This window comes from Myotis myotis, unplaced genomic scaffold, assembly GCF_014108235.1.
Source record: "Myotis myotis isolate mMyoMyo1 unplaced genomic scaffold, mMyoMyo1.p scaffold_m19_p_3, whole genome shotgun sequence".
NCBI lineage: Eukaryota > Metazoa > Chordata > Mammalia > Chiroptera > Vespertilionidae > Myotis > Myotis myotis.
The window spans coordinates 144,411,604-144,435,934 of NW_023416335.1; the positions used below are offsets into that span (position 1 = coordinate 144,411,604).

The 24,331-nt window shown below is 41.0% G+C and overlaps 1 protein-coding gene and 1 long non-coding RNA gene across 2 annotated transcripts in view; one reads left to right on the forward strand and one right to left on the reverse strand.

The window, feature by feature from the left end:
• The window catches only part of TRHDE (thyrotropin releasing hormone degrading enzyme), a 390,978-nt gene extending 368,905 nt beyond the window's left edge, over positions 1 to 22,073 (reverse strand). The window contains exons 1-2 of the mRNA XM_036300799.1: positions 21,184 to 22,073; positions 9,461 to 9,734 (exon numbers count right to left, since the gene is read on the reverse strand). Of these exons, the coding sequence (XP_036156692.1) occupies positions 9,461 to 9,734; positions 21,184 to 22,073 (1,164 nt within the window). The remainder of the gene's footprint in view (positions 1 to 9,460; positions 9,735 to 21,183) is intronic.
• A 22-nt stretch (positions 22,074 to 22,095) lies between these two features.
• The window catches only part of LOC118651541, an 81,050-nt gene continuing 78,814 nt past the window's right edge, over positions 22,096 to 24,331 (forward strand). The window contains exon 1 of the long non-coding RNA XR_004966293.1: positions 22,096 to 22,906. This is a non-coding gene — a long non-coding RNA (uncharacterized LOC118651541). The remainder of the gene's footprint in view (positions 22,907 to 24,331) is intronic.

The window sequence follows — 24,331 nt, forward strand, 5'->3', positions numbered from 1 at the left end:
GTATCCTGCTACATTGCCAAATTCATGTATTAAGTCCAGTAGCTTTTTGATGGAGTCTCTAGGGTTTTGTATGTATAATATCATGTCGTCTGCAAATAAGGACAGTTTTACTTCCTCTTTTCCAATTTGGATGCCTTTTATTTCTTCTTCTTGCCGAATTGCAATGGCTAACACTTCCAGTACTACGTTGAACAGGAGTGGTGAGAGGGGGCATCCCTGTCTTGTTCCTGTTCTTAGGGGAAATGGTGTTAGTTTTTGTCCATTGAGTATGATGTTGGCTGTGGGCCTGTCATATATGGCTTTTATTATGTTGAGGTATGATCCTTCTACTCCCACCTTGCTGAGAGCTTTTATCAAAAATGGGTGCTGAATTTTGTCAAATGCTTTTTCTGCATCAATTGATATGACCATGTGGTTTTTTTCTTTCAATTTGTTTATGTGATGTATCACGTTTATTGATTTGCGGATATTGTACCATCCTTGCATCCCTGGGATAAATCCTACTTGGTCATGGTGTATGATCTTTCTGATGTACTGCTGGATCCGATTTGCTAAGATTTTGTTGAGGATTTTGGCATCTATGTTCATGAGGGATATTGGCCTGTAATTCTCTTTCATTGTGTTGTCTTTACCTGGTTTTGGTATTAGGGTGATGCTGGCTTCATAGAATGAGCTTGGAAGTGTTCCTTCCTCTTTAATTTTTTGTAGTAGTCTGAGGAGGATAGGTTTTAGTTCTTCCTTGAATGTTTGGTAAAACTCCCCTGTGAAGCCGTCTGGTCCTGGGCTTTTGTTTGCTGGAAGCTTTTTGATGACTGCTTCAATTTCTTCCATAGTTACTGGCCTATTGAGATTTTTAGATTCTTCCTGATTGAGTTTTGGAATGTTGTATTTTTCTAGGAATTTGTCCATTTCTTCCAGGTTGTCTAGTTTGTTGGAGTAGAGCTGTCCATAGTATTTTTTAACAATCATTTGTATATCTGTGGGGTCTGTTGTTATTTCGCCTCTATCGTTTCTGATTTTGTTTATTTGGGTCCTCTCTCTTTGCTTCTTGGTGAGTCTGGCTAGAGGTTTGTCAATCTTGTTTATCCTTTCAAAGAACCAGCTCTTGGTTTCATTGATTTTCTGTATTGTTTTTTTGGTCTCTATGTCATTTATTTCTGCTCTAATCTTTATTATCTCCTTCCTTCTGCTCACTCTGGGGTTTTCTTGTTGCTCTCTTTCTAATTCTTTGAGTTGTAGAGTTAGATGATTTACTACCATTTTTTCTTGTTTGTTGAGATAGGCCTGTAGAGCTATAAACTTCCCTCTCAGGACTGCTTTCATTGTGTCCCATAGGTTTTGGATTGTTGTGTTTTCATTGTCATTAGTTTCCAGGATGTTTCGAATTTCTTCTTTGATTTCATTGGTAACCCAATCAATATTTAATAGCATGCTATTCAGCTTCCAGGTGTTTGAGTATTTTGGGTTGTTTTTATTGTAGTTTATTTCTAATATTATGCCATCGTGGTCTGCGAAGACGCTTTTTATGATTTCAATTTTCTTGAATTTGGGGATACTTTGCTTGTGACCCAATATATGGTCTATTTTTGAATATGTCCTATGAGCATTTGAGTAGAATGTATATTCCCTGGCTTTCGGGTGAAGTGTTCTGAAGATGTCTATTAAGTCCATCTGATCTAGTGAGTCATTTAGGATTTCTGTATCTTTGCTGATTATTTGTCTAGAGGACTTATCCAGTGCTGTCAGTGGTGTATTAAAGTCCCCTACTATGATTGTATTGTTGTCGATGTCTCCTTTGATATCTTCCAGGAGTTTTTTTATGAATTTGGGTGCTCCTGCATTGGGTGCATATATGTTTACCAGGATTATATCTTCTTGTTGTATTGATCCCTTTAGTATTATGAAGTGGCCTTCCTTATCTCTTGTTATGGCCTTCACTTTGAGGTCTATTTTGTCCGATATAAGTATTGCTACCCCAGCTTTCTTTTCCTTTCCATTTGCCTGAAAGATATTTTTCCATCCTTTCACTTTCAGTCTGTGTGAGTCCCTTCTAATGAGGTGGGTTTCTTGTAGACAGCAGATGTATGGGTCATGTTTTTTTATCCATTCAGCCACTCGATGTCTTTTGTTTGGAGCATTTAGTCCGTTTACGTTTAAAGTTATTATTGAAAGGTACTTGTTTGTAGGCATTTCTGTTTTTGTGTGGCTGTTTTCTTACTGAGCTTTTTATTTCTTATTTTTATACCAGTCCCTTTAGCATTCCTTGCATTGCTGGCTTGGTGGTGATAAACTCCCTTAGCCTTTTTTTGTCTGTGAAGCTTCTTATTTCCCCTTCAAGTTTGAATGATAGCCTTGCTGGATAGAGTATTCTTGGATTCAGACCTTTGCTTTGCATCACTTTGTAAATTTCCGTCCATTCTTTTCTGGCCTGATGTGTTTCTGTTGAGAAATCATTCGACAATCTAATGGGAGATCCCTTGTATGTAACTTTCTGTCTCTCTCTTGCAGCCTGTAAGATTCTCTCTTTGTCCTGAACATTTGCCATGGTAATTATGATGTGTCTTGGTGTGGGTCTTTTCGGCTTCACCTTGTTTGGGACTCTCTGGGCTTGTGTGACTTTTTTCTTCCCCACCTCAGGGAAGTTTTCTGATATTATTTCTTCTAATAGGTTTTCTAATCCTTGTTCATCCTTCTGTTGTTCTGGTACCCCTATTATTCGTATGTTGTTTCGTTTCATGTTGTCCCAAAGCTCCCTTAGGCTCTCCTCCTGTCTTTTCATTTTTTTCTCCAATTGCAGTACGTTTTGGGTGTGTTTTGCTTCCTTGTCTTCTAAATCACTAATTCGGTCCTCCGCTTCTCCTAGTCTACTGTTGATACTTTCAATGGAGTTTTTCATTGCAGCTATATCACTCTTCATTTCTTCTTGGGTCTTACTAAGTTGTTGATTTTTTCATCTGTTTCTTCTAGCTTCTTCCATATGTTATCGATTTTTTCATCTGTTTCTTCTTGCTTCTTGCTGAGGTTGTCGATTTTTTCCTCCATCCGGTTTATGCACTCTAGGACCCTTATTCTGAATTCTTTTTCTGTCATGTTGCATGCCTCTGTATTACTTAGCTGCTTTTCTGGAGAGTCCTCCTTCTCTTTCCTTTGGGGGTTTCTTTGTCTACCCATGTTTGATCTCACTGACATATCTAGACGTTGAGTCATTCAGTGGCTGCTCCCTTGGTGGCAGTGACTCCTTGGTCTGCGGTTCCTCTTCGGGCGGTTGCGGTAGCAGCTGCTCTTCAGTTGGCAGCAACTCCTCTGGTGGGTGCTGTTCACAGCTGTGGTGGCTCTTCTGGCTGGTGGGGCGAGGTTTCACGTACAGCTGCTGTTCCTCAGCAGAGGGTGTGGTGCTCAGGAGGTTGCTGTTGCTTGGATCTGCTTTCCAGGGGAGTTCTGCTCTTCCCGGCTGCAAACAGTCTCGCCAGCTGAGGAATTTCGCCAATTCGGGGTGGATGTTACTAGTTTCAGCTGCTCACTCCATTTGCTCAGGGACACGACCTGGGACGCGTCTGCCTATACCGCCGCCATCTTCCTGCCAGTACATTCACCTTTAGAGACCAGTAACAAGTCTGACAACATTAGGCTACCATGCTGCAAGGAAACTCACGCCACATGGAAAGCCCACTCATAGATGCTCCAAATGAGAGAACTAAGGGCTCAGATAACAGTTAACACCAAGTAGACACTTAGTAAAGAAGCCCCAGATAATTCTGGCTCCCAGCTGTCAAATCATGCCCACATATCGAGTCTCTACTGCTGTGACATTGTAGAAAGAGATGGGTCATTTCCTGCTCTTTACTGTTTGTACTCCTGACCCACAAATCCATAAGCATTAAAATTGTTACTTTTTATTGCTAAGTTTTAGAGTGATTTCTTATTCAGCAATACCATTATTAGAGCCTATTTTAGCACCTGAAAGTGGGGGAGTGACATAACTAAGCCTCAAACATGTGGCAACATTGGCTTTGGGGCAAAAGCTTGAGGAAGCTGTGGATTAGGGCTTGAAGAATACTAAGGTGACTAGAAACTAAATGAAAGGGGAATTTTGTGACATACTGGAAGAAAGTTTGGCAACAGTGTTCCCTGTGGTATCATGGAAAATGAGAACTAATAACTACTGAACTATATTTTCTAAATAAAGCTATTTCCAGGCATAACACTGAAAGTACCACCTGGCTTCTTCTCATTGGCCATAAAAATTGCAAAAAAGGAGAGAAAAGCTTAAGAATTAACTGTCTAGTTTCTAAGCAAAATTTAGAAAAAAATTAGGACTTGCTGAGTTTGAAATTTAAACTCTGTCTTCAACCCCGCCTCTCCAGATAAGAAAAGATTTTCAAAGTAAGAAACAGCCCCAGGGGAAAAAATACACATCAGGAAAACATGGTCTAAAGATGCAACTAAGAATGTGACTTTAGAAATGAAGACTTCAGACACTCTTAAAGTGATGCCTCACAGGCCTTTTGAAAAAGACAAAAGGTTTTCTTAGGATCTTAAACATGTGCCTAGAAACCCTTCCTATTAAACAATAAAGCATCTATGAATGCTAAGGGAAAAGGCCTCAAGGCTCATCTTAAAGAGACCTATGGGTATAGTTTTGTCTAATGGAATGGATATAACTTGATGTATAAAAGCCAACATTTTAATATAATTATAAATTACATAAAATTACATACATGCTTGGACTTAAAGCAACAGAGCCAATACAAAAGAAAAATAAAGCCTTTGGACCCTGAACTTTTTCCTAGTAGAAAGTAAGCTCAGAAAGCTTTTCAATTGTAAATACAAACTTCTTTTTAATTGGAAGAGAAAAGATGCCTTAAAAGACAAAACTTAAGAGCCCAAAGGGTGGGGCCACACTCCAGAAAGAACAGCAATGAGCCATAATTAAGGAATTGTCAACATGTGCAACATGTGCCCAGTTGGATTTCAAAATTGCTACAGGCCAGCAACTGCTGTGTCTTCTCATTGTTCTCTACTCTTTAATGAAAAGGTTTATTGCAATAGTCATATTCTCATCTTACCACTGTCTCTTGGGGATGAGGAGTGGAGATAGATCATTTTTCTAATTAGTTAATAGGTCCTCAGGAAGAGAGAAACCATGCCCAAGAAACCAAACACAAGTAGTCTCATCTGCACCCAGACCTAAACTAGATGGTGAGATCCTGCACCTCAAACTTGAGCCTGATGCTATAATGAACCAAACTTATTGGCGAGTGCATTTTATATGTGGAATGGATGTAACTAATTTGTGACCAGAGAGCAGACTGTATTGATTTTCAAACAAGTCCATAAATTCTTTGACACTCCCCATCAAGAGATTGGGTCTATGCTCTCTTCAATCAAATCAGAATCATCCTTAGTGACTTCCTTGTACCCATTACAAAGCAGTAAAAGTGATGCTGTGTGGCTTCTGAAGATAAGTCAAAAAGGGTCATATAGCTTCTACCTAGTTCTTTTGAGACATTCACCTTTGGAGCTACTTCACCATGTAAGAAGTCCAACCACTCTGAGGCCACCATGCTTTGAGCAAGCCCAGGATATGTGTGAAGGCCACATACAAATGCTCTGACCAGCAGCCTGAGCTGCCATCACAGCAGACTGGCAGAACAACCAGACACAATGAAGATGGTCCAGGGGATTCTGGTCTCCTGCTGTCAAGTCACCCCTACTCATCAAGTCTCCCCAGCTGAGGCCCCTGACATCAATGAGAAGAGACAGTGTGCCACTGTGCCCTTCCAAATTCCTGACCCGCTGAAACTTTCAGCATATTAAAAGGTTGTTTTATGCCACAAATTCTGGAGTTCATTATGCCATAATAGTAACTGGAACAATATTATAAAAGAAGAATTCATACTTCTAGTTTTCAAACAAGAAAACCAGGATAAAGAGAAGTTAAGTAATTAACCAAGGTCATAGAAAAGCAAAGCAAAAATTCGAAAGCAAACCTATCTCATTCTAAAATCAATCCGTGTTTATATCCATAAAGCTACACTATCTCCCAAAGATATACCTATCTCTTTGTCTTTTCTTATTAATACTTCCCCTGCTGAGGATTATATGCCTACATTCATCTTCTCTAAGACCAAATCATCATTCAGGGCCATGCTCAACCCTGTCTCCTCCAGGACGCACATACCTAGACCTAACCCTTAGCAAGTTCTCCATCTTCAAAACTGCCTTTAACTTATTTTCTATAGCTTTAATTTGATAATTATTGAATGCTAGTAACACTAATTCACAATTGGTAAATTCATTGCATTTCCAATGCACGTTCCTTGGCTACCCTTTTGAATTATGTCCTTAGACTAAGGTTAGAAATGCAAATGTCTACAGAATGAAAGCAGGTAATATACAATAGTGAAGTGGACTAGATGCCAAAGAACAAAAATGTTCTTGATTAAGTTACACTGGGAAGCAAATGCCCCATGTAAATGGGTCAGGCACACTCACCTTCTGCATGCATATATCACCACCTGACATATGATACGTTTATTTGTTTATTGTCACTGTCTCCTCATTAGGATGTAAGTTTCTTGAGAGTAGAAACCCTGTCTCCTGTGTTCACTGCTGTATCAGCAGAGCCCAGAGCAATACCTGACACTCAGTCAATAAATATCTTTTGAAGAAATAAATGAATGAACAAATATTGCCACACAGTAATGTGGGCCTAGTGATCTTCCCATTTTTTCAAGAGAAGCCATAAATAAATAATTTTATGTGCAATCTCCCAATTTCTAAATGTTGTCAATTAATGATAAAAATGTTAATCCATGTTAGGGATGGGTAAACAAAATACATCTGCAGGCTTAGATTCAATCTGAAAACTGCATTTGCAATCTCTGTACTAGAGGGATCTTAGACTGTTTTTTATCTTTCTAATTGCTCGGGATTGTGCCGTGCAGAGTATAGATAACTTGATAAGCAAATAATGATGATGCTTCAAATATGCACACTTGAGGCACTGGTACAATTAAGCTATGTATTAAGATGCCACTCAAGTTGCTCTCTCATATCCTGAAGGAAACTGCCTCAGCTTCTGATCCAAAATGACCTCCTGGACTTCACATAACCTTCCCACTTCCAAGATTTTAGAACTAAACTTCTACTTCTTCTAGCTGCTAAGAGTTGAGTAATGTCATTCCCATGGGCTCCCAGTAATAACGAGGAAAAGCAGTGGAAAGAAAATAGATTGGATTTCCAAAGGGTGACAGAAAAAGAGATCCAAGCTTTAAAACATATTTCCACAGTTGGTAAATAAGGGCTCCCAATGGCAATTTTGTTTTCCTTTCTACACTTCTTAGTGTGTGTAGATTATACAATCCAAAATTTTCTTTCATTTGACCTTTCCATGTTCTCTAGTAGCATGTTTTATCTTTCCTTCATAAAAATGATTAAGGAGGACTTTTAAAATGTTTACCAGTTACTTAGATTCTTAACTCTAATACAGAGTCACGTCTAAATAATTAAAGTGTGTCTGGGTCCCTTAAACATGGGTCACTTAACAGCAAGCAGAACTGTGAAGGGCTGAGAACACTTTTAAGAAAACATACTTGGAAAAAAAACATTTCCATTGTACCCTATGCTGCTAGCTGACCCAAGGCAAGTCAATCATCATCTTCCGAAGACGTAAAAGGAAATGAGATGTCTTGGTGTTCCTTTCCTGTGTTTGGTCCAATGTGTACAGCCTTGAAATATTCAGACATTACAAACCTCAGAGGAATTCAACTTACCAAATGAGTATAAGTCCCAAAGAGTAAAATGTCATCCAGTCCTCGGTAGCCAGCATTTAGAACATTATTTTAATGATTATGTAGTTGAATTTATATATAGAATCTTCAATAATGGCATGAATTTTGTATGCAGACAGATTTTATATTTTAAAATAAGCTCCACAGTTCTTTAAATTGAAAGTAACAGTGAGAAACATTTATTTAGCCAAACCAATATTTCAAAATTTAGGTTATTATAGAGCTATGAACTTCCTACAGAATAAGAATATAGATTTCTACTCACTTATTTTGTGAGTAGATGGCCACTGGATGGGGGGAATCATTACCCGAATTCGGTTATAGACACACAAGTGAAGTAGTGTAACAGAGCCCCTAGGGCGCATGGCGGAAAAGGCTAAAATTTGAAATCAGACCAACAGCGGCTCTACCACTTGCTTACTTTGTAACCAACCCTGGGAAAGTACTTAATCTCTTTAAGCCTCAATTTACTCATTCGGAAAAATGGGATCATAATACCTTGCTTTAGGATTGACATGAAAATTAAAATAAATGCATATTTATTGTGTAAGCCATTGAAATAAGGAGGAAGTTGCTAACTTGGCATGGCTGACCTGGCCTCACTAATTAAATGCAGTAGGATGGAAACAGTGCCTAGAACACTATGGTGTCACAAACAGTAGCTGTCATACAGAGTCCAGTTGAATCTTATTATAAATTTAATGCAAACAATAATTCTCTAGGCTTCCTATTACTACCCTTCCCTAAGAACATATTTTTATACATTTGGGTGTTATGGGCTAAAAGAAACTCTTCACTGTACAGAAATTCTAGCACACTGGCAGAACTTATATGTACAAAATGTTCACTGAGCATTGCTGTTAATCATTGAAAATCAGAAAAATAAAAACGTTCATCTATAGGAAGATGACAAATTTTGATGTATTCATTCAACCATTCTATCAGATAAACCACAAAAACATAATTTTAAGCAAAAAGTAAAATGAAATGAAAATAAGTTGCAGAATGCTATCTATAATATAAAACCACTTATATGAAATTTTAAAGCATGATGTGTATTGTAAATGGATAGATACATACTTAATAATTACATAATAATATACATGGAAATGGCAAGACGCCAATTCAGTAGAGTGATTCTCTCTAAGGAAGAAGGCAAGACATGAGATCAGGCAGGGTGCACAGAGAGCTTCAATAGAGAGCTCTATCCAATATGGTTTACTTCTTCAAAAATTAATTAGAATGAAGCAAAGATGGTAAAATATTTAGATTCTATAGAGCTGACTAGTAGGTATATAGAGTGTATTATGTTATTCTCCACATTTTCTGTATATTTGAAATGTTTCACAATAAAAAGAAGCAGCTTTCCCAATAATATAAATGTTTCCCAAACAAACAACAGCTATTCCAGAGATACCCAGGAGATGAAGAGGAATAGGAATAATGGGGTTGGGGTTTGGGGTGAAGGAATAAGAGAGCTGGGTATAGAAGAGACATTCCTCTCTGACTTTTTGAAGCTGAGAAGATAATTTTTCTCCCAAGGGTTAAGGAAAGAATTCAGCTATATAAATGTGAGGAAGATAGGAATAATTAATCCATTGTTAATCCAGAAATCAGAGTACAGAGTGTACATAATCCAAAAACATCATTAAGTTGAAAATACTTACTACAACTCCACTCTTGGTGATAGTTTCTCTGTATGTGAAGTTGCAAATGGCCCAGGCTAAGTAATACGTGGACATGAGAGGGGTCTGCGAAAAGTGATCCGTAACCCATCCGTCTTCCTCAAACACGGAAGTTTCCACTGGCATATTGGATAAAGATAAGTAGGTTGCTTGATGCTTGATGCTGATTTTAAAAGTTGCCTTGTAGATGGGCTCGTCAAAACAAGGAAATGCTTTTCTGGCATGTGTAGGCGAAAACTGAGTAACACCAAGGAATCTGGAAAACAGAAAATGACATTCCCAATTACATTTATGGCTTCAGTTATGATCACTTTACATGTTCCTATTGATAACATATTATTGCCAAATTCCAAGGTCCTTTCCTTTTCTGAACCAAACTTAGGTTCATGGTTAGCATAAAAGCACAATACACATATTTCCTCAACAATAAAATTTCTTTGGGGAAGTTTTTGTCTCAGTTAAAAAGTAAATTCTCAATCCAGAAAGTGCCTGTTAGACAAAACACTATACTCTACAGACAAACAACTCATTGGCACCACATTGGCAAACACTGGAAAATAATAATCCTCTTGTTTGGCATGCCTCCCTTTCCTTCCTGAAGCTGAACATTTAAAGTCAGTGAAACTAAAACCCAGAAGTCGTCATCACATATGTATAGAACATAGACTGTCACTGGGAAGCACCTGTGTCCTCAAATTTCATCATGACCTGGTTTTAGTAAGAACATGGACTTTGGATCCTGATAGAACTTGGTCTGTATTCTGGCTCTACAACATTCTTAGCCATATCATCCTGTACAATTACTAAATTTCCCTAAAGTGTAGTTGTTCATTGCTTAAAATAAAGTAATCTTGCTTAACTCAGAAAAAAAGCTTTTGTAAAGCTTAAGGTGGGAAAAAAGAGAATGCAAAGCACCTATCATGGTGAATAGATGAATAGCACCCAGTAGGAAGTTAATAAACTGCAGCCAGTCAAAAAATGGCAGCCACTGATTGACAATATCTTCAACCTTTCTTAGAGCTGTAACATATGTTTACATTGAGTAATGTAGACACCATTGCTTTTTACTACTCATAATATATATTTATTATATTATGATGTTAATATAATAAATATCTGTATAATAAACCTGTCAATGTATGTATCTATATACATATGTAAGTGTACATATAAAATATATTTAATGCCCTCAAGTTTTCAGATCAAGCTGCAAAACTGCTTATTAAAATGCTAACTAGAAATAACTTTTTTTCACAGTTTAGGGTTACAAATGAAAATGCTCATATTAAGGACTTTAAGAAGGACACTCTTTTAACTTAAAAAGGTCATCATTTATGAAAACATTCATGACAAGAGTTCATTACACTTTTTTAACAATATGAGTTGCAAAACTTGATATAACACAAGTCAATATCAGACTCTTTGTAAAACATTACTGAGTTCTAAAGTTCTTTCTTTAAAAAGCTCTTTCCCCCTTAAGTAATTCTGCCACCTCTCCCCTCACCATCATTCAAGGTAAACATACATGGTTAATCTAACATGGCACACTTTCCTACTGAGCCTGAACTTGGCCTCAAAATTCTCAGCACAGCACATCAGGCATCTACTCCCAATCAATAGGTGTTGATGTGTGTGTTGAACCTTATTGGCGATCCTTGGCACAAACCATGAGTTGTAATTGTTGAGACCATTTTAAAATTATAAAGCTTACATTTGTCATTGAAAGCCTACTTTCTGAAGCTTTGTTTAGAAATAGGGAAAAATAATACATTTTTAAGATTAATTGTATACTGACTTTCAGAGAAAGAGTTTTGATAATTACCTTGGAAACCGTACTGGACTGCTACATACCCATCTTGGATAAATTACTTAACTGCCTGAGCCTATTTTTTCGTTAATAGAAGGAAAACCATAATGTTTACTAGGCCTTCCTTACAAAACTATTGAGACGATAAAACGAGATAATATATGTAAAACAAGTTTTAACTATAAATCTTCAGAAAAATTTAAGGTTAAAGTTGGAAGCAATCTTAGAAACAAACTGTCCAACTCTCATGAATTTCTAAAATGAAAAAGTAGTTCCAGTAGGGTTAAGTGATTTGTCCAGAGTTACACAGGCAATTAGTGTAAAACCAGGTCTAGAATTCACTTTTTCTATATGTGAGTAGAAGGTAATTATATTTCAAAAACAGTAAAATTAATCTTTAGTCATAATTTATAAACAATGTGTTAATTCAACTGTTGGTAATAAAAGTTCCTTCCAAATTTGCCAGTCATGGTAATATTTTCCCTATTATTTTTACTGGTAACAGTGTGATTTTTGCTTACTATCAGTACCTTTTAGTTAAAATGTACCCATTTACAATTCTCTCATCATATATTTTTGTCTTATATAATAAATATTCTTGAATCTTATCTTTCAATATCATTAATTAAAATGTCCACCAAGCTTGATATTTCTCTACTGAGGCTACTTAAAAGATATCTATGAGATTTTATATATGAAAAAAGTGTTCTCTTTTAATTTAAAGTATCTGAGAACTCCAATTCCAGTCATTGCACAATTAGAAATTGTCTGCTCTTCATTATTAGGTACATGGTAGAATGTTTTTAAAGATATAACCACTTTGCCCTTAAGTTCTTTGTGATCTAATTGAAAAGAATATCTATATTTATATATTCTAATACTAATAATACTATGGGGAAGGTTCTACAAGAGTTCAACAGAGTGGTTGCGATTAGAATGTATTAGTCATTATATAAAAGTCAAAGGAGTCTTTGGCACTAAGTAATTAATGGGTAGGAATTTATTAGATATAGAAATTCTAAATACCTTTGGGCTAATGGGAAATTAATAAACCAAATATTTATGCAAAAAAAATCACATCTGGCAGTCTCTTTTTGCCTTACATAGTAAGTAAATGTGTTAGTAAAGCTAGCAATGTAAATAACTGATTCTCAGGGTTGAAAGGAACTGAAGAAATCATTTAGTGATTTTTTCTGCAATTAATATTCTTAATGAATTCATACATACAGTATATATCTATACACAGAGGGCCAAAATGTACTCTGATAGCGTCTAAATGAGAAAATACCAATTTCACAGTCTGGCACCTAAGGATGATTGCAATTGACTTTCAATTCAGTATTTAGGAAATCAAAAAAAAGTCCCTTGGTGAAAAAGAGCAGTAGGGCTAGATTACATGTAAGGTCTTTTCCAAGCTTGAGATCCTATAACTGAACAAAACTTAGACATATAGTATTCCATGAATTTGATGAGGTTCATTACACTACTACCAAGTAGCTTTTTCCTATAAGTTCTATAAATGCATGCTCCTCTTTTTTTTTTTTTTTTTTTTTGAGTGTTTAATACTGAGGAGAAATATCTTTGCTTCCTTCCGTCAAGGAGTTTATACTCTGAATAAAAGAAATTAAATATACACCTAAATAGGTCATGACAAAGAAGAGAAATGTAGGAAGAAATTACATTCCCCTACAGCAGGGTTTTTCGATATTGGCATGACTACACTGTAGGTTGGTAATATTCATTGTCCCGGACTGTCCCATGCACTGTGGGATGTTCAGCAGCAGCATCCCTGGCCTCTACCACTAGATGCCAGTAGTACCATCTATTCCCAGTTGTGACAGCCAAAATGTCTCCTGACACTGCAAAAGTCCCCTGGGGGGACAGAACTGGCCCAATTGAGAACTGCCAGCCTGAAGCACTAAAGGAAACATAAGGGTCATAGACAATGGAGAAGGGAGCAAGTTGACTATGGGCAGCACAGAAATAAGCCTTTAAAACAACTTTGACTCACATATTGAGTTTGCGCCCTGTCTGCTCTCTTACAGCTTCTGGGTTTACCAGATCTCAGTATTGCCAGTCCATCTCTAACACCTCTCTCACGCTTGATACTCTCCTTTCTAACAAGGAGGTCTGATTTCAGGCTCAGGGCCCAACAGTGACTGCTGGGTTTCAAAATATAATCTTGTCTTCACTGCATATATTTTACAGGTTGTCTTCAGTTGGTGGAAATAAGACTTCTTTTCTGCTTACTGGCATTAAAAACATCAAAGAGGGCTCTAGAGAAGATGATTTGGGGTAGAAAATAATGAGTTTGGATTTAAATAAATTTAAGTGAGTCTGAGGTAATAGGTAGCAGGACACCAGGTAGAAGAAATATGAAAATATCATTAAAAGTAGAAAACCTTTTAATATATCAAACAGATATGAAATACATATGTATATACAACAAGAAGTAAAATAAAACAGCAGGAGGCAGAAGTTAATGGGGAAAAGTATTTTGTTATCTGTTTTTTCCCTTGCTTTTTTAAACAAAATCATTTTTTAATTTTTTAATGAGTCCCTCTATGACCATAAAAAATTCCACTTCCAAAAGTGACATCCTGAAAGTGTCATTCCAAGAACGTCACTTTAGCATAACTAGAAAAACATGAATAGCAAACCTGCATTTTAATTCTCTTCTATCTAAAATAAATTACTTGATTTCTTAACAACTTGTCTAGTTGACATTTTGGTTGAGCTAAGGAGAGCTTAAAGCTCTATATTGCCTCTGAAGGATATAAAGAATTGATTTCTTCTTATTTCTGCGGAAGTTCACCAGGCAAGCTACTCGTGTCAGGTCATTATGATAAGATTCAGCAGAAGTAATGCATTAATGTTGGTTGATACTGCCAAGAAATTACAGTATGTGATACAAAACAATTTCTGTTCCATTATTTTCAGTTTGCCTTTTTATAAAGTTAAAATATGCAGAGGCAACAAACATTTGCATAGCACTGTTCGTATTAAAAATTGATTCATGACTTTTCACTGTGGAACCCACCAAAACCAAGAGAACCTCACAAATGGTGTGGCGTATTTCAGAGGTTTCCGTTTTGGCCACTTCTATGCATACCATACACACAGCACGGTGAAAAATGGTCTTTGAACTTGCTTCTGTTGAGATTGCAAATTGCCTAGCATTGTCATAGTTTAATATTGGTAATAAAAACTCCCAAGATCTAAAGAAAATTTCTAATGGCAATCTAGTTACTATTCAACTGTTTATAGTAAAATAGGCACAGTTACAAGGTCATGGAAGTTACACATGTCCCATTTAAAGTTAAGGTTGTTAATCAAAATGCAAATTATTGCTCAATGAGAAAACATTTTAAGTCAAAAAGCATGTTGTTTAGACTGTGTGTTTTTATGTACTTCAATGAGTCATTAAACCTCTGCCATTTCAGAAGAAAAGTACTCCTGCTGAATATTCAGTGCTATAAGCAAGCGTGGAGTCTATTTTTTTAAATAACCATTCTAGTAAACTAAAAACATAATGCAATAATGCCAGCAATATGTATGTAGGAAGTGGAGCATGTGTGAATAATCGTGTTATAAAAACAGAGCATAACATCCATAATTGTTTTCCTATTTATGTACTAAATACTCTTACCAAAATGAGTACTGAGTGTTTGATCACCATTGATGAAGAGTATTATGAATACATAACATTATTGTCCTGAGCCATAATATTAGGTTTTCATAAGAACAAATAAACTAGTGTCTGAGACTCATTTGTTGGATATTGGAAAGAGGCAAAGCTTGGTGCAAGGATTATAAAGCACTGTACTGTCAGAATGCCAATAAAGTCTTGAGAACAATATCAAATGACTGATGTGCCTTTCCCTTGGTACTCGGGATGTGTCTGTCTGCTGTCCTGGCTTCCAGTGACAAGGGGCGCATCCTCCTGGCCCTCTCATCGCTGGTTTCTGCTGTTCTCCCTGCTGGTAGAGAGCAGTGCCATCATCCGAGAACTGTGCATCCTTTTGTTTCCCACGCCCTTCCTACCCCCTCAAGCCTCCATCTCTCAAGTGTCTGAACCAAGCTGGGGATCTATCTCGCTGTGAAATACCACAGCCTTTCTCTTCACTCTCCTCTTCCTGGGGAAAAGGCTCTGTTCCTTCCTCTGCTGTGTTTTGAACCCCGCTAAGGTGGCATAACAAACAGCAGTGGGAGGAATGTCCACAGTGACCATTTCCCCACCGTCTTGCTCCTCCGGGGAAACCCCGAGGCAATACATTGGCCCTACCTGACCTCCTACCAACCCAAGCAGTAGCTCTCCAGCCATAGAATCATAAAATATTAATACCCACCTAAATGCTTTCCAATTGCCGTACCTGTTCTAAATGCCTTATTTCTTAACCCCTGTAATCCTCACAGTAACCCTATGAAACGGGCTATCGTCATCACCATATTCCAGATGAGGACACCAGACCCAGAACAACTAGGAAGCGTGGGCAAGGTCACAGAGCCAATCAGTGGCAGAGCCCGAACATGAACCCAGGCGGTCTGGTTCCAGAGTCCCGGAGCTCACTAAACACGCACACACGTTTCCATCAAGCAAACAACCAAAGTGGCTTGAACATGTTCTTAAAAGGGATGAAAAGTAACCAGCAGCAGTCACTTTAAAATGCCATTCTTGGTTCATCCTCTGATTTTTTTTTTTTTTTTGAGTAAAGATCTCAATAATTAAAGTAAACCTTCACCCTGCAAGTCAACACAGGGCCTCGCCGGGAGGAGTGGATTAACCCGTCTCTGCACAACTAGTGCCAGAGCTCCTTACACCCTGGGCACTCAGCATCCAGAGGCTCAGAAGGCGCACCTGCAGGCAGGTGCGCAGGAGGGGAGCCTGGGGCCCTTCACCCCGATTCAGCCCCACTCAATCTTGCCCATCTTCCTCTAACCTCACAGCCCAGCCACCACCATCTAGCTGTGCCTGTTTATGAATCATTTCATATTGTCCCAGAAAGTTGAGAAAAGCAGAGAGTATTTTTCATTTTTATGTCCTCCCAAATTCTATGCAGTAAAATTCTCTCTATTGGAGAAAGCATCCACTCCCTAGTGGCAGAAAACAGGGTTGCATGGGACTTTGAAAATCTGGAGGGACCCAGCCACTATTGCAAATCTGAAAGGATGTAAAGGACACGCAATGAAATTGAAAGCAACACTGACAGCGATGATGATGATTATCGCTGGTGGCTGGGGGGTGAATACAGGGTGACGGAGGGATGCCCTTCCTTACAGACTATAAAACACGTATGCATTAAAGGTAAATCATTTCTTCCTCACTTTTTCTATATCATTCTTTGAAGTCATGCTTAAGTAAATGAGTCTTAGACTTGTGATCTTATCAACCAATGTCACCATCTTCTGGCAAACCTACACTGATGCCTGGTACTGTTGTCTCAAACCCATCCACAGACTCCGCGGCAAACTTTGGTTTAAGGAAATAAACATGTTGTGCAGACCAAACAAATGCAGGGAAGCCAGTTACAGGCCTGCTTTGCTTGAAAGAGATCCAGAGAAAATAGGCCCTGTTTGGAATTGCTCTGAATAAATAAAAACATGGGCGAACTAATTTAACTCTTTTAGAGAAACTGTATACTTTATTACCCTCCAGGGTGATCAAATCAGATGGCACCATGGAAAAAAACACGGCAAGGCAAACACCATTTTATGGATTTTCCTCCCTGACTGATTCATGAAATGGTCAAAGGTTTTTTTAAAAAATATTTTCTAGATTTAGATTAGTGGTGGCATTTTGAATTGAGACCAAAATTCAGCAGCATTGGACTCAATTTGGCCATATGGTTATGTGTGCCTGACAGGAAAACAATGAGCTAAGTCCATTAAGGAACCATATAAAGAAGTTCTCGCAGAATTTTCCATTCAGAGCCTTCTGTAGGGGGCAAAAAGCTACATACAGCAACTTATTCATGTAAAGCTACTTCCTCACCAGAGGGACTGACTGGGAGAGATGAAGTTTCTTTCAACATAAAAGCAATGTGGTAGTTTTCTTGCTTTTATTAAATATCATGATTACTAATTAATTCATTTCAAAAAAAAGGACAAGAGATGAAAGCCTATATACTAATACAACAAAAGATCAAGTGCCTACCCATAAAAACTTCTGTGCTCTCCACGAAAGCGTGTTTTGGGTTTTTGTGTGTGTGTGTTCTTTTGTTTGTTTGTTTGTTTTTGTCTTTTTTGCAATTCTTTTAGAAAACTGCAATGTTATTTTCCCATTTTACTTGGAGATCACAGTTTCTCTCTAAATAATCCTTGATAGAAAAAGACCTATTTTTATGCTGTCTTCTGGCACTGTGGCATGTTATAGACCCAATCAAAGATTTGTCAAAGAAAAACAGTCTCCCTTTTGAAAGTGAATAAAATGTTCATTTACTTTGGTAAATCTCCTCTTTCAATCAGACCATCTGGATCTAAATTAAGGTACCCAACTTTGAACATGGGTATGCTCACCATCTGGCTACCCAAAAGCGGCAATTACTTCAGGTAAATGAACATTTTACCTAATTCTGAGCAAGTATATTCTACTATAGAATTCTATGGCATAAATACACACCCTTTTTATCTGCCTGTTACACACTCACTTGAGGAAAAAGCGACTGTGTATTCTGCCTAATGGAGATAATTTACTGCTGTGTGTAAACATTTCAAATTTAAGAGAATTTATTTATTTATTTATTTGCAATATTCAACAAGTGATAGATACATTTTCCCTTTAGCCAAATGGCCAACAGAAACGAGAGGATTTGCCTCAAATAGAGAAACTTTGGGCTTCAATGGGGAACTTGTCTTCCAACCTTTCTCCAGGGCAGTATGGGAGCCAGGAAAGGGAAGTCTTCCCTGTAGGACAGGACCGGCCCCCTCCAAAACCTTCCAGAGCTCAAAGGTACAGGGCACATGTTGAAATCTAATTTTCCTGCCCTCACCCAAATTGTTTCTCTCAGACCTCTGAGCAAGGGGTTGAAAAATCAGATTGGGATATAAAGGAGTTGTTTCCACACGGGTGAAGGGGACTGAATTGTAGTATTACTCTTTTAAATATTTCAAGTTGCTTAGCGTGACCCCTCATCGGCAGATTAAGTATTTATTTTCATTGCAGAAATTATCTGATAATTAAATTGGCAAAAATGATGACTTACTAGAAACCAAGATATTTAATCATTAATCAAACGAAAAGTCTGAGTCTGCATCGGTGTCCTTTTGGAAAGTGTGTTTGAAAATGTCTATTTACATTGCATTTTGGGGATGAAAACATCACCGATAAAAGTTCAACCCTGGCTGAGTTCCCGATAATGGCATGTTTAAAAATGCTCCCAGTTGTTCTAGTAATAACAACAATCAAAGATAAAAGTTAATATGTATAATGTTGAGATAACTGTGAAATAGTTTATTCCATTTCTTTTGCTTTATCAACTCCAGTTATCAACATCCAAGAAATTATCATATTCACTCTGGTATGCAAGGTGGCAAAAAAAGGGGGGGGAAACAAGACTTTCTCTAAGATGCTGTTTAGAAATAAAACCACACTAGGATCTCCAGAAACATGGAATTCCACATTTCTATTGGGATGCAGAGTTTAGCCACATATGCACTAAACTTTCAACCAAGTTATCTGCATCTTTGGAGAAGCCTTAAGAAGAGAGTGTGAATATGCACCATGGGCACAAGAAATCAGTTAGGGTCAAGCAGAAACATCTGGTCTTTTTGAAGAGTCCTGTTAATTTGAAAGCACTGACCAAAAACAAGCTCAGTTCTACCAAATCTATTTTGGCATGGCTCCAAAAACAGGATTTGTTGAAAGTACTTACTTCACCACAGATTGATCAGTAATGATATGCAGCTCCCACTACTGACATTTTGATACAGCTAGTTTGTTTCTAAACCTAACATGCAAATTTGCCTTCTCTGCCTTTACCCTACATTTGATATGGTCCTGGGTTTAATCTGTATGCCTTAGAACAGCGGTTCTCAACCTGTGGGTCGCGACCCCTTTGGCGAACGAACGACCCTTTCTCAGGGGTCGCCTAAGACCACCCTGCATATCAGATATTTACATTACGATTCATAACAGTAGCAACATTACAGTTATGAAGTAGCAATGAAAATAATTTTATGGTTGGGTCCCAACATGAGGAACTGTATTTAAAGGGCTAGAAGGTTGAGAACCACTGCCTTAGAATATGTTGGAGGAAGTGGTGGAAGGGGATTTAAATTGTCCACATCTGATCTTAGGAGAATGAATAATTTATACATTCACTTATAGATTTTAACTATCATACAACTACTAAAGCATTGGACAATTTATTTATATGAGGTTACTTCATAGTACTCTATAAATAGAGTGTTCTCCCTAACACACTAGAATTTCCCCAGCCTCTTACACAATAACTTCTGGGAGTTTTCAGACAACATGAGCCCTAGCCCAGAAATCAGAAAACCGAAGTTCAAGGCCCAGCTCTCCACTGACAAGCCTGCAGCCCTCAGGCACCCTGGCTGCTCAGAGCCCAGTTTTGTGCAGTTGGGAGAATGACTTGAGAACAAAGGAGGCTCTGCCAGTGGCATCATTACTAATATCCAACCTTCCTCAACTTCTAAGGTTGCCAATTTCATTCTTTGGTTGTTCATAAATCCTACAGTCATTGATTAGGGCAAAAAGCAAGAATAACTTTTTTATTCACTCAGCAATATGCTTGAGGGCTTACTACCACGGACACTCGTAATAGCTAACATTTACAATGAATACTCTAAATGCCAGGTATAGGGTCAAGTGATTTTTAGTGTATTAGTTTATGGACACCTGCAACAATCCTGAGTATAGTATCATTATTATCATCCCCAAATTAAAAATAAAAACATGGGCTCTGGAGCCACACAGCCCTGCTTTGTGGGCTACGTGCCAGGTTACTTGAGTTCTCTGTGCCTTCATTTCCCCATCTGTTATACATTACGCAATAAGCACTAGAGGTAGTCAGGTGTTGGTGACTCAGATTCATCTGCTTGCTCAAGTCTGCGGCTGGGATTGAACCCCGTGCTGTTAGACTCCCAAGTCTGAGCTCTAACAAGTGGAGCCAGACTCTCAAAAAATAAAAGATTACTGCCCAAATCTAAACATCATCAAGGCACTCGCTAGCAAGGCATTTGAGACTGGCCGCTAGCTTTCCCTCCTTTCACCAAAGGAGTCAGAAACTCCAGAACAAACACCTGGAAGTCACTAGCCTTAGGCTGGAGCTGGGGGCACCGGGCGCGGAGGTACTCACCGGCCCCGCCCCTTTAGTCTGTCACGGGACTGGCTCTCTCTTACTACTCTAAACCTCAACTTCCAGTTTTGGAAAACTTTATGCAGCTGAAGCCCATTCTCTGCTCTGTGCCTGCCAGATAATAGGCGAGGTGGGCATTTGGGGGGTAAGGGGATTTGCCCTGCCTTTTCCTGCGCTGACATCTCCCCGATGAGCAGTTGCCCTGGCCTTTTGTCGCTAACTTGTATTTCCTCGATGGTAACTTAGCAGACTTTTGACGTTACCTTGGCATCTCTCAGATTACCAATCTCTCAGATTGCCTTAAAAAAAAAAGAGGCGAGCGCTGGCTGGCTAAGGAACTTGGACGGGGAGAGGTTCACCACTGGTGAGTGAGTTTGTGGAGCTGGCAACAGTGAGAGCTCTGGCATCTGGGAGACCCTGAGGGTTCTGGGTGATCAGCCTACCCCACCTTCACTTCTCTCCCCCACCCTTCCCTGCCCGGGTATCGGACGCCAGGCGGTTCCCGGGGTCGCCGGCAGCCCAGCGGTTAGAGCAGCCTGGTGGGGTGGGGCGCTGCCGGGCGCCGCCTCCCTCCGTACCTTCTCTCCCCGTGGAGCACGTAGGAGCTGCGGAAGAAGCCCAAGAGCTCATTCTCGATCAGGGCGTTGTAGATGATCTTCAGGTTGTAGTTCCTCTGCGCGTCCAGGGTCCTGTTCAGCACCACCACCAACACCTGGGTCTGCGGGTAGAGGAAGAAGCCGGCCACCGGGACAGCCCCGGCCACCCGGTCCTCGGCCACCTGCACCTTCTCCACGGCCACCCGGGAGGCGTGCAGCACGACGTAGCGGGTAGCGTTCCGGCACGCGATCTCCACGTTGACCTCGCCGGCGAAGGTGAAATTCTCCATGAAGGCGGTGAGCATCAGATTGTAGTGGAGCGGCTTGAGATGGCCGGACAAGCGCAGCTGCGTCCACGGCTGCCCCGGCTCCTGCTCTTCCTCCGACGGCGGCTGGGCGGACGGGGTCCCAGGGGTGGCCTCCGGCGGCCAGGAGTCCCCGCCAGCTGGGTGGTGGCGCCCGGCAGAACCCGGGAGGCTCCCGTTGCCACCGCGCGGCGGGAAGCCGGCGGGGCCGCCGTCTGCGCCCGGCGCCGCGCTGGCCCCGCACTCGTCGAAGCGCAAGCTGAGCAGCACCGCGAGCATAGTGACCGCGAGCAGCGCCACGATGGACACGGCGAAGGCCAGGACGAGCCGCTTGTGCACCGTGATGTGGCGCTCGGTGGTGCGGGGTCGCACCCCCACGGAGTCCGCCCACGGGTCCGAGAGCCCCCTGCCGCCGGTCCGGAGCGCGGCGTCGTTCTCCCCCATCGTGGCCGCGAAGGGTGAGCGGCTCTTCTCAGCCCCCTCCTCCTTCTTCTTCTTCCTCTTCTTTTTCTTCTTCTTCTTTTTCTTCTCCTCCTCTTGCTCCCCCCGCTCGCCGTCCAGGGCCATCACACTGCCTCCTCCCCCTCCCCCGCCCCCTCCAGCACCCCCCGCGGGCTGGCCACCCGGGCCGCCGCCAGCGCAGGCATCAGCGAGCGCACGCGGGCAGAGGGCGCGACGCCAGCCGGGACCCTGGGGATGCTGGCCCGGGCGCTTTTAAGACGGACTCTAGCCGCGGGCGACAGCACCCTCCGCGCCCCCCATCAGCCCCGCCTCTCTCCTGGCAGCGGCGGCCGAGGCGCGGGGCGGCGAGCTCTGGGACGCGCCCAACTTGGAAAGCGTCTCTCTCGTCCCAACGGCGCGCTACTTCTCCGGCGAGCGCGGGGCGCCCGGGCACTTGCTGCCCCCGCCCCTGTGCGCCGGCGGCTCCCGGCTCGCCCTCCCCTGCGCCGAGCAATCGCCCGGCTCTCCGCCGGAGCCTTCCCACGGGTCCTTGGCTGGGAAGGACCGGGAGCGGTGGAGAGGGAAGTTAGGGCTTCCGCTTTCTCTCCGCACTCCAGCGGCGGCGTTCGGTCCTCTGGGTGGGCTGTGCTCGCAGCAGCAGAGGCGGCGGCAGCAGCAGATGAGGCGCCCGAGCCAGGCACCCCGCAGCCGGGAATGAGCGGATGGCCGGGGAGGAAGCGACTGGGGTGAACCAGCCGGGTGAAGTCCCAGGGCCGCAGAGCTGCGCCGGGAATCTGTCCTGGAAGAGCCTTCTCTTCTCCCTGGACACTTTAAGCGGCGGCGGCGGCCGGCGGCGAAAGGTTGCAGACCGGACAGCGAGCCTCCCCCTTTCCGATGTGGCTCTGGCCGCCGGAGAACACAAGTGAGCAAGAAGTGCCAGGCCGGGCCATCCCCTTCAGGTAGATGACGCCCTGGGTTTCCTCGCTATCCCCATGGGGAGAGCCAGAGTGCGTGTGTGCGTGTGAGTGCGTGTGCATGTGTGTGCTCGTGTGTGCGTGTGCACAGGCTCCCGGTCTAGATGGCCCAGGCTACTCTGGCTGCATTCAGGGACTGAAACTCCCGCAGAAAGGCAAAGGAGAGAGCGAGGGAGCGCGAGGAGGCAGGGGAGGCGGGAGGGAGGGGAGCGGCGGAGAGGCTGAGGCAGGCACTGGGAGATTAGAGAGCTTTTCTCCTCTGTCACACTAGACACCCACAGCCACAGAGGGGGTTGCTGAGCCGCCTGCAAGAAGTACATTGTAAATCTTCAGCGCAACAAGCCCCGCAGTCACCCCTCTTCCAGACTCAGCCTCACCGCGTCTCCCTGGAGGAATCCTTGCAGCCTTAGGCTATTAACACCGAGAGCAAAGGCAGATCCTGCTGGGGAGACTTGGCGGTGTCAGATTTCACGTCAAACTCGCCAGAGGATTTGGAGGATTGTATGTAAAGTAGAATAAATTCTCCAACGCCTAACTGCGTATATTATGCAGTGTGATGTGTCCAGGTGTGCAGTATTAAAAGAAGGATTAGCAATGAACTATTAGAATCCTCCGGAAGTAAAGGCTAAAGACACCCCCCACCCCCCATCGAATAATTTCTATTTTTAGATTGGGGGAATGATACTACAATGCCTTCAGGGTAACATTCAGGGCTAAAAACTTGAGACTGAGCAAAACTGGGAAGATGAGCCCCATTTAGACTTACTGGAATAGTGAACACATATATTCCATGATTGGTCAGTTTTTCACTTCAACTAGCCACAATTACTTTTTTGCTGTTTTTAGTGTTGTCATGAAAATTGTTTAAACTCTTTCTAAATAGTTATCAGTAGAAAGTGTTCATTGGCAACAGGAGCATCAAAACAGGTCTCTAGACCACTGGCTGGATATGGACCCTTGTCTAGGTGTAGAGAAGTTTTAAATTATATGTAGAGTGTACATGAGCATATGGGCTATCCAATCCTTAGAATTTGTGTGAAAAACCTTAATTGGAACAATATTCAGAAAAGAGCCATCCCAATGGTAACAACTAAGAGGCAGGAGTCTCTGTATTTTTATAAACAAAGTGTGATGAGCTTCAGAGTAAAAAGAAAAGAAAGAAAGAAAGCACAGAATAAAAAGAGAAAGAAGTAATTCTTTTTATATTTCTTCACATATTCAAATCCTGAAGGGATTTTAAAATTTATTTATTTATTTATTTATTTATTTATTTATTTATTTATTTATTTTTACAAAAAGCAGTGTCTAATGTCACTTGCTTTGGAGTCCTGAAAATATACAATTAAAATATTGTGTTTGTCTTTAAAGCATGACCAGAGAGAAGAGACCAAATACACATCATCTTTAGCA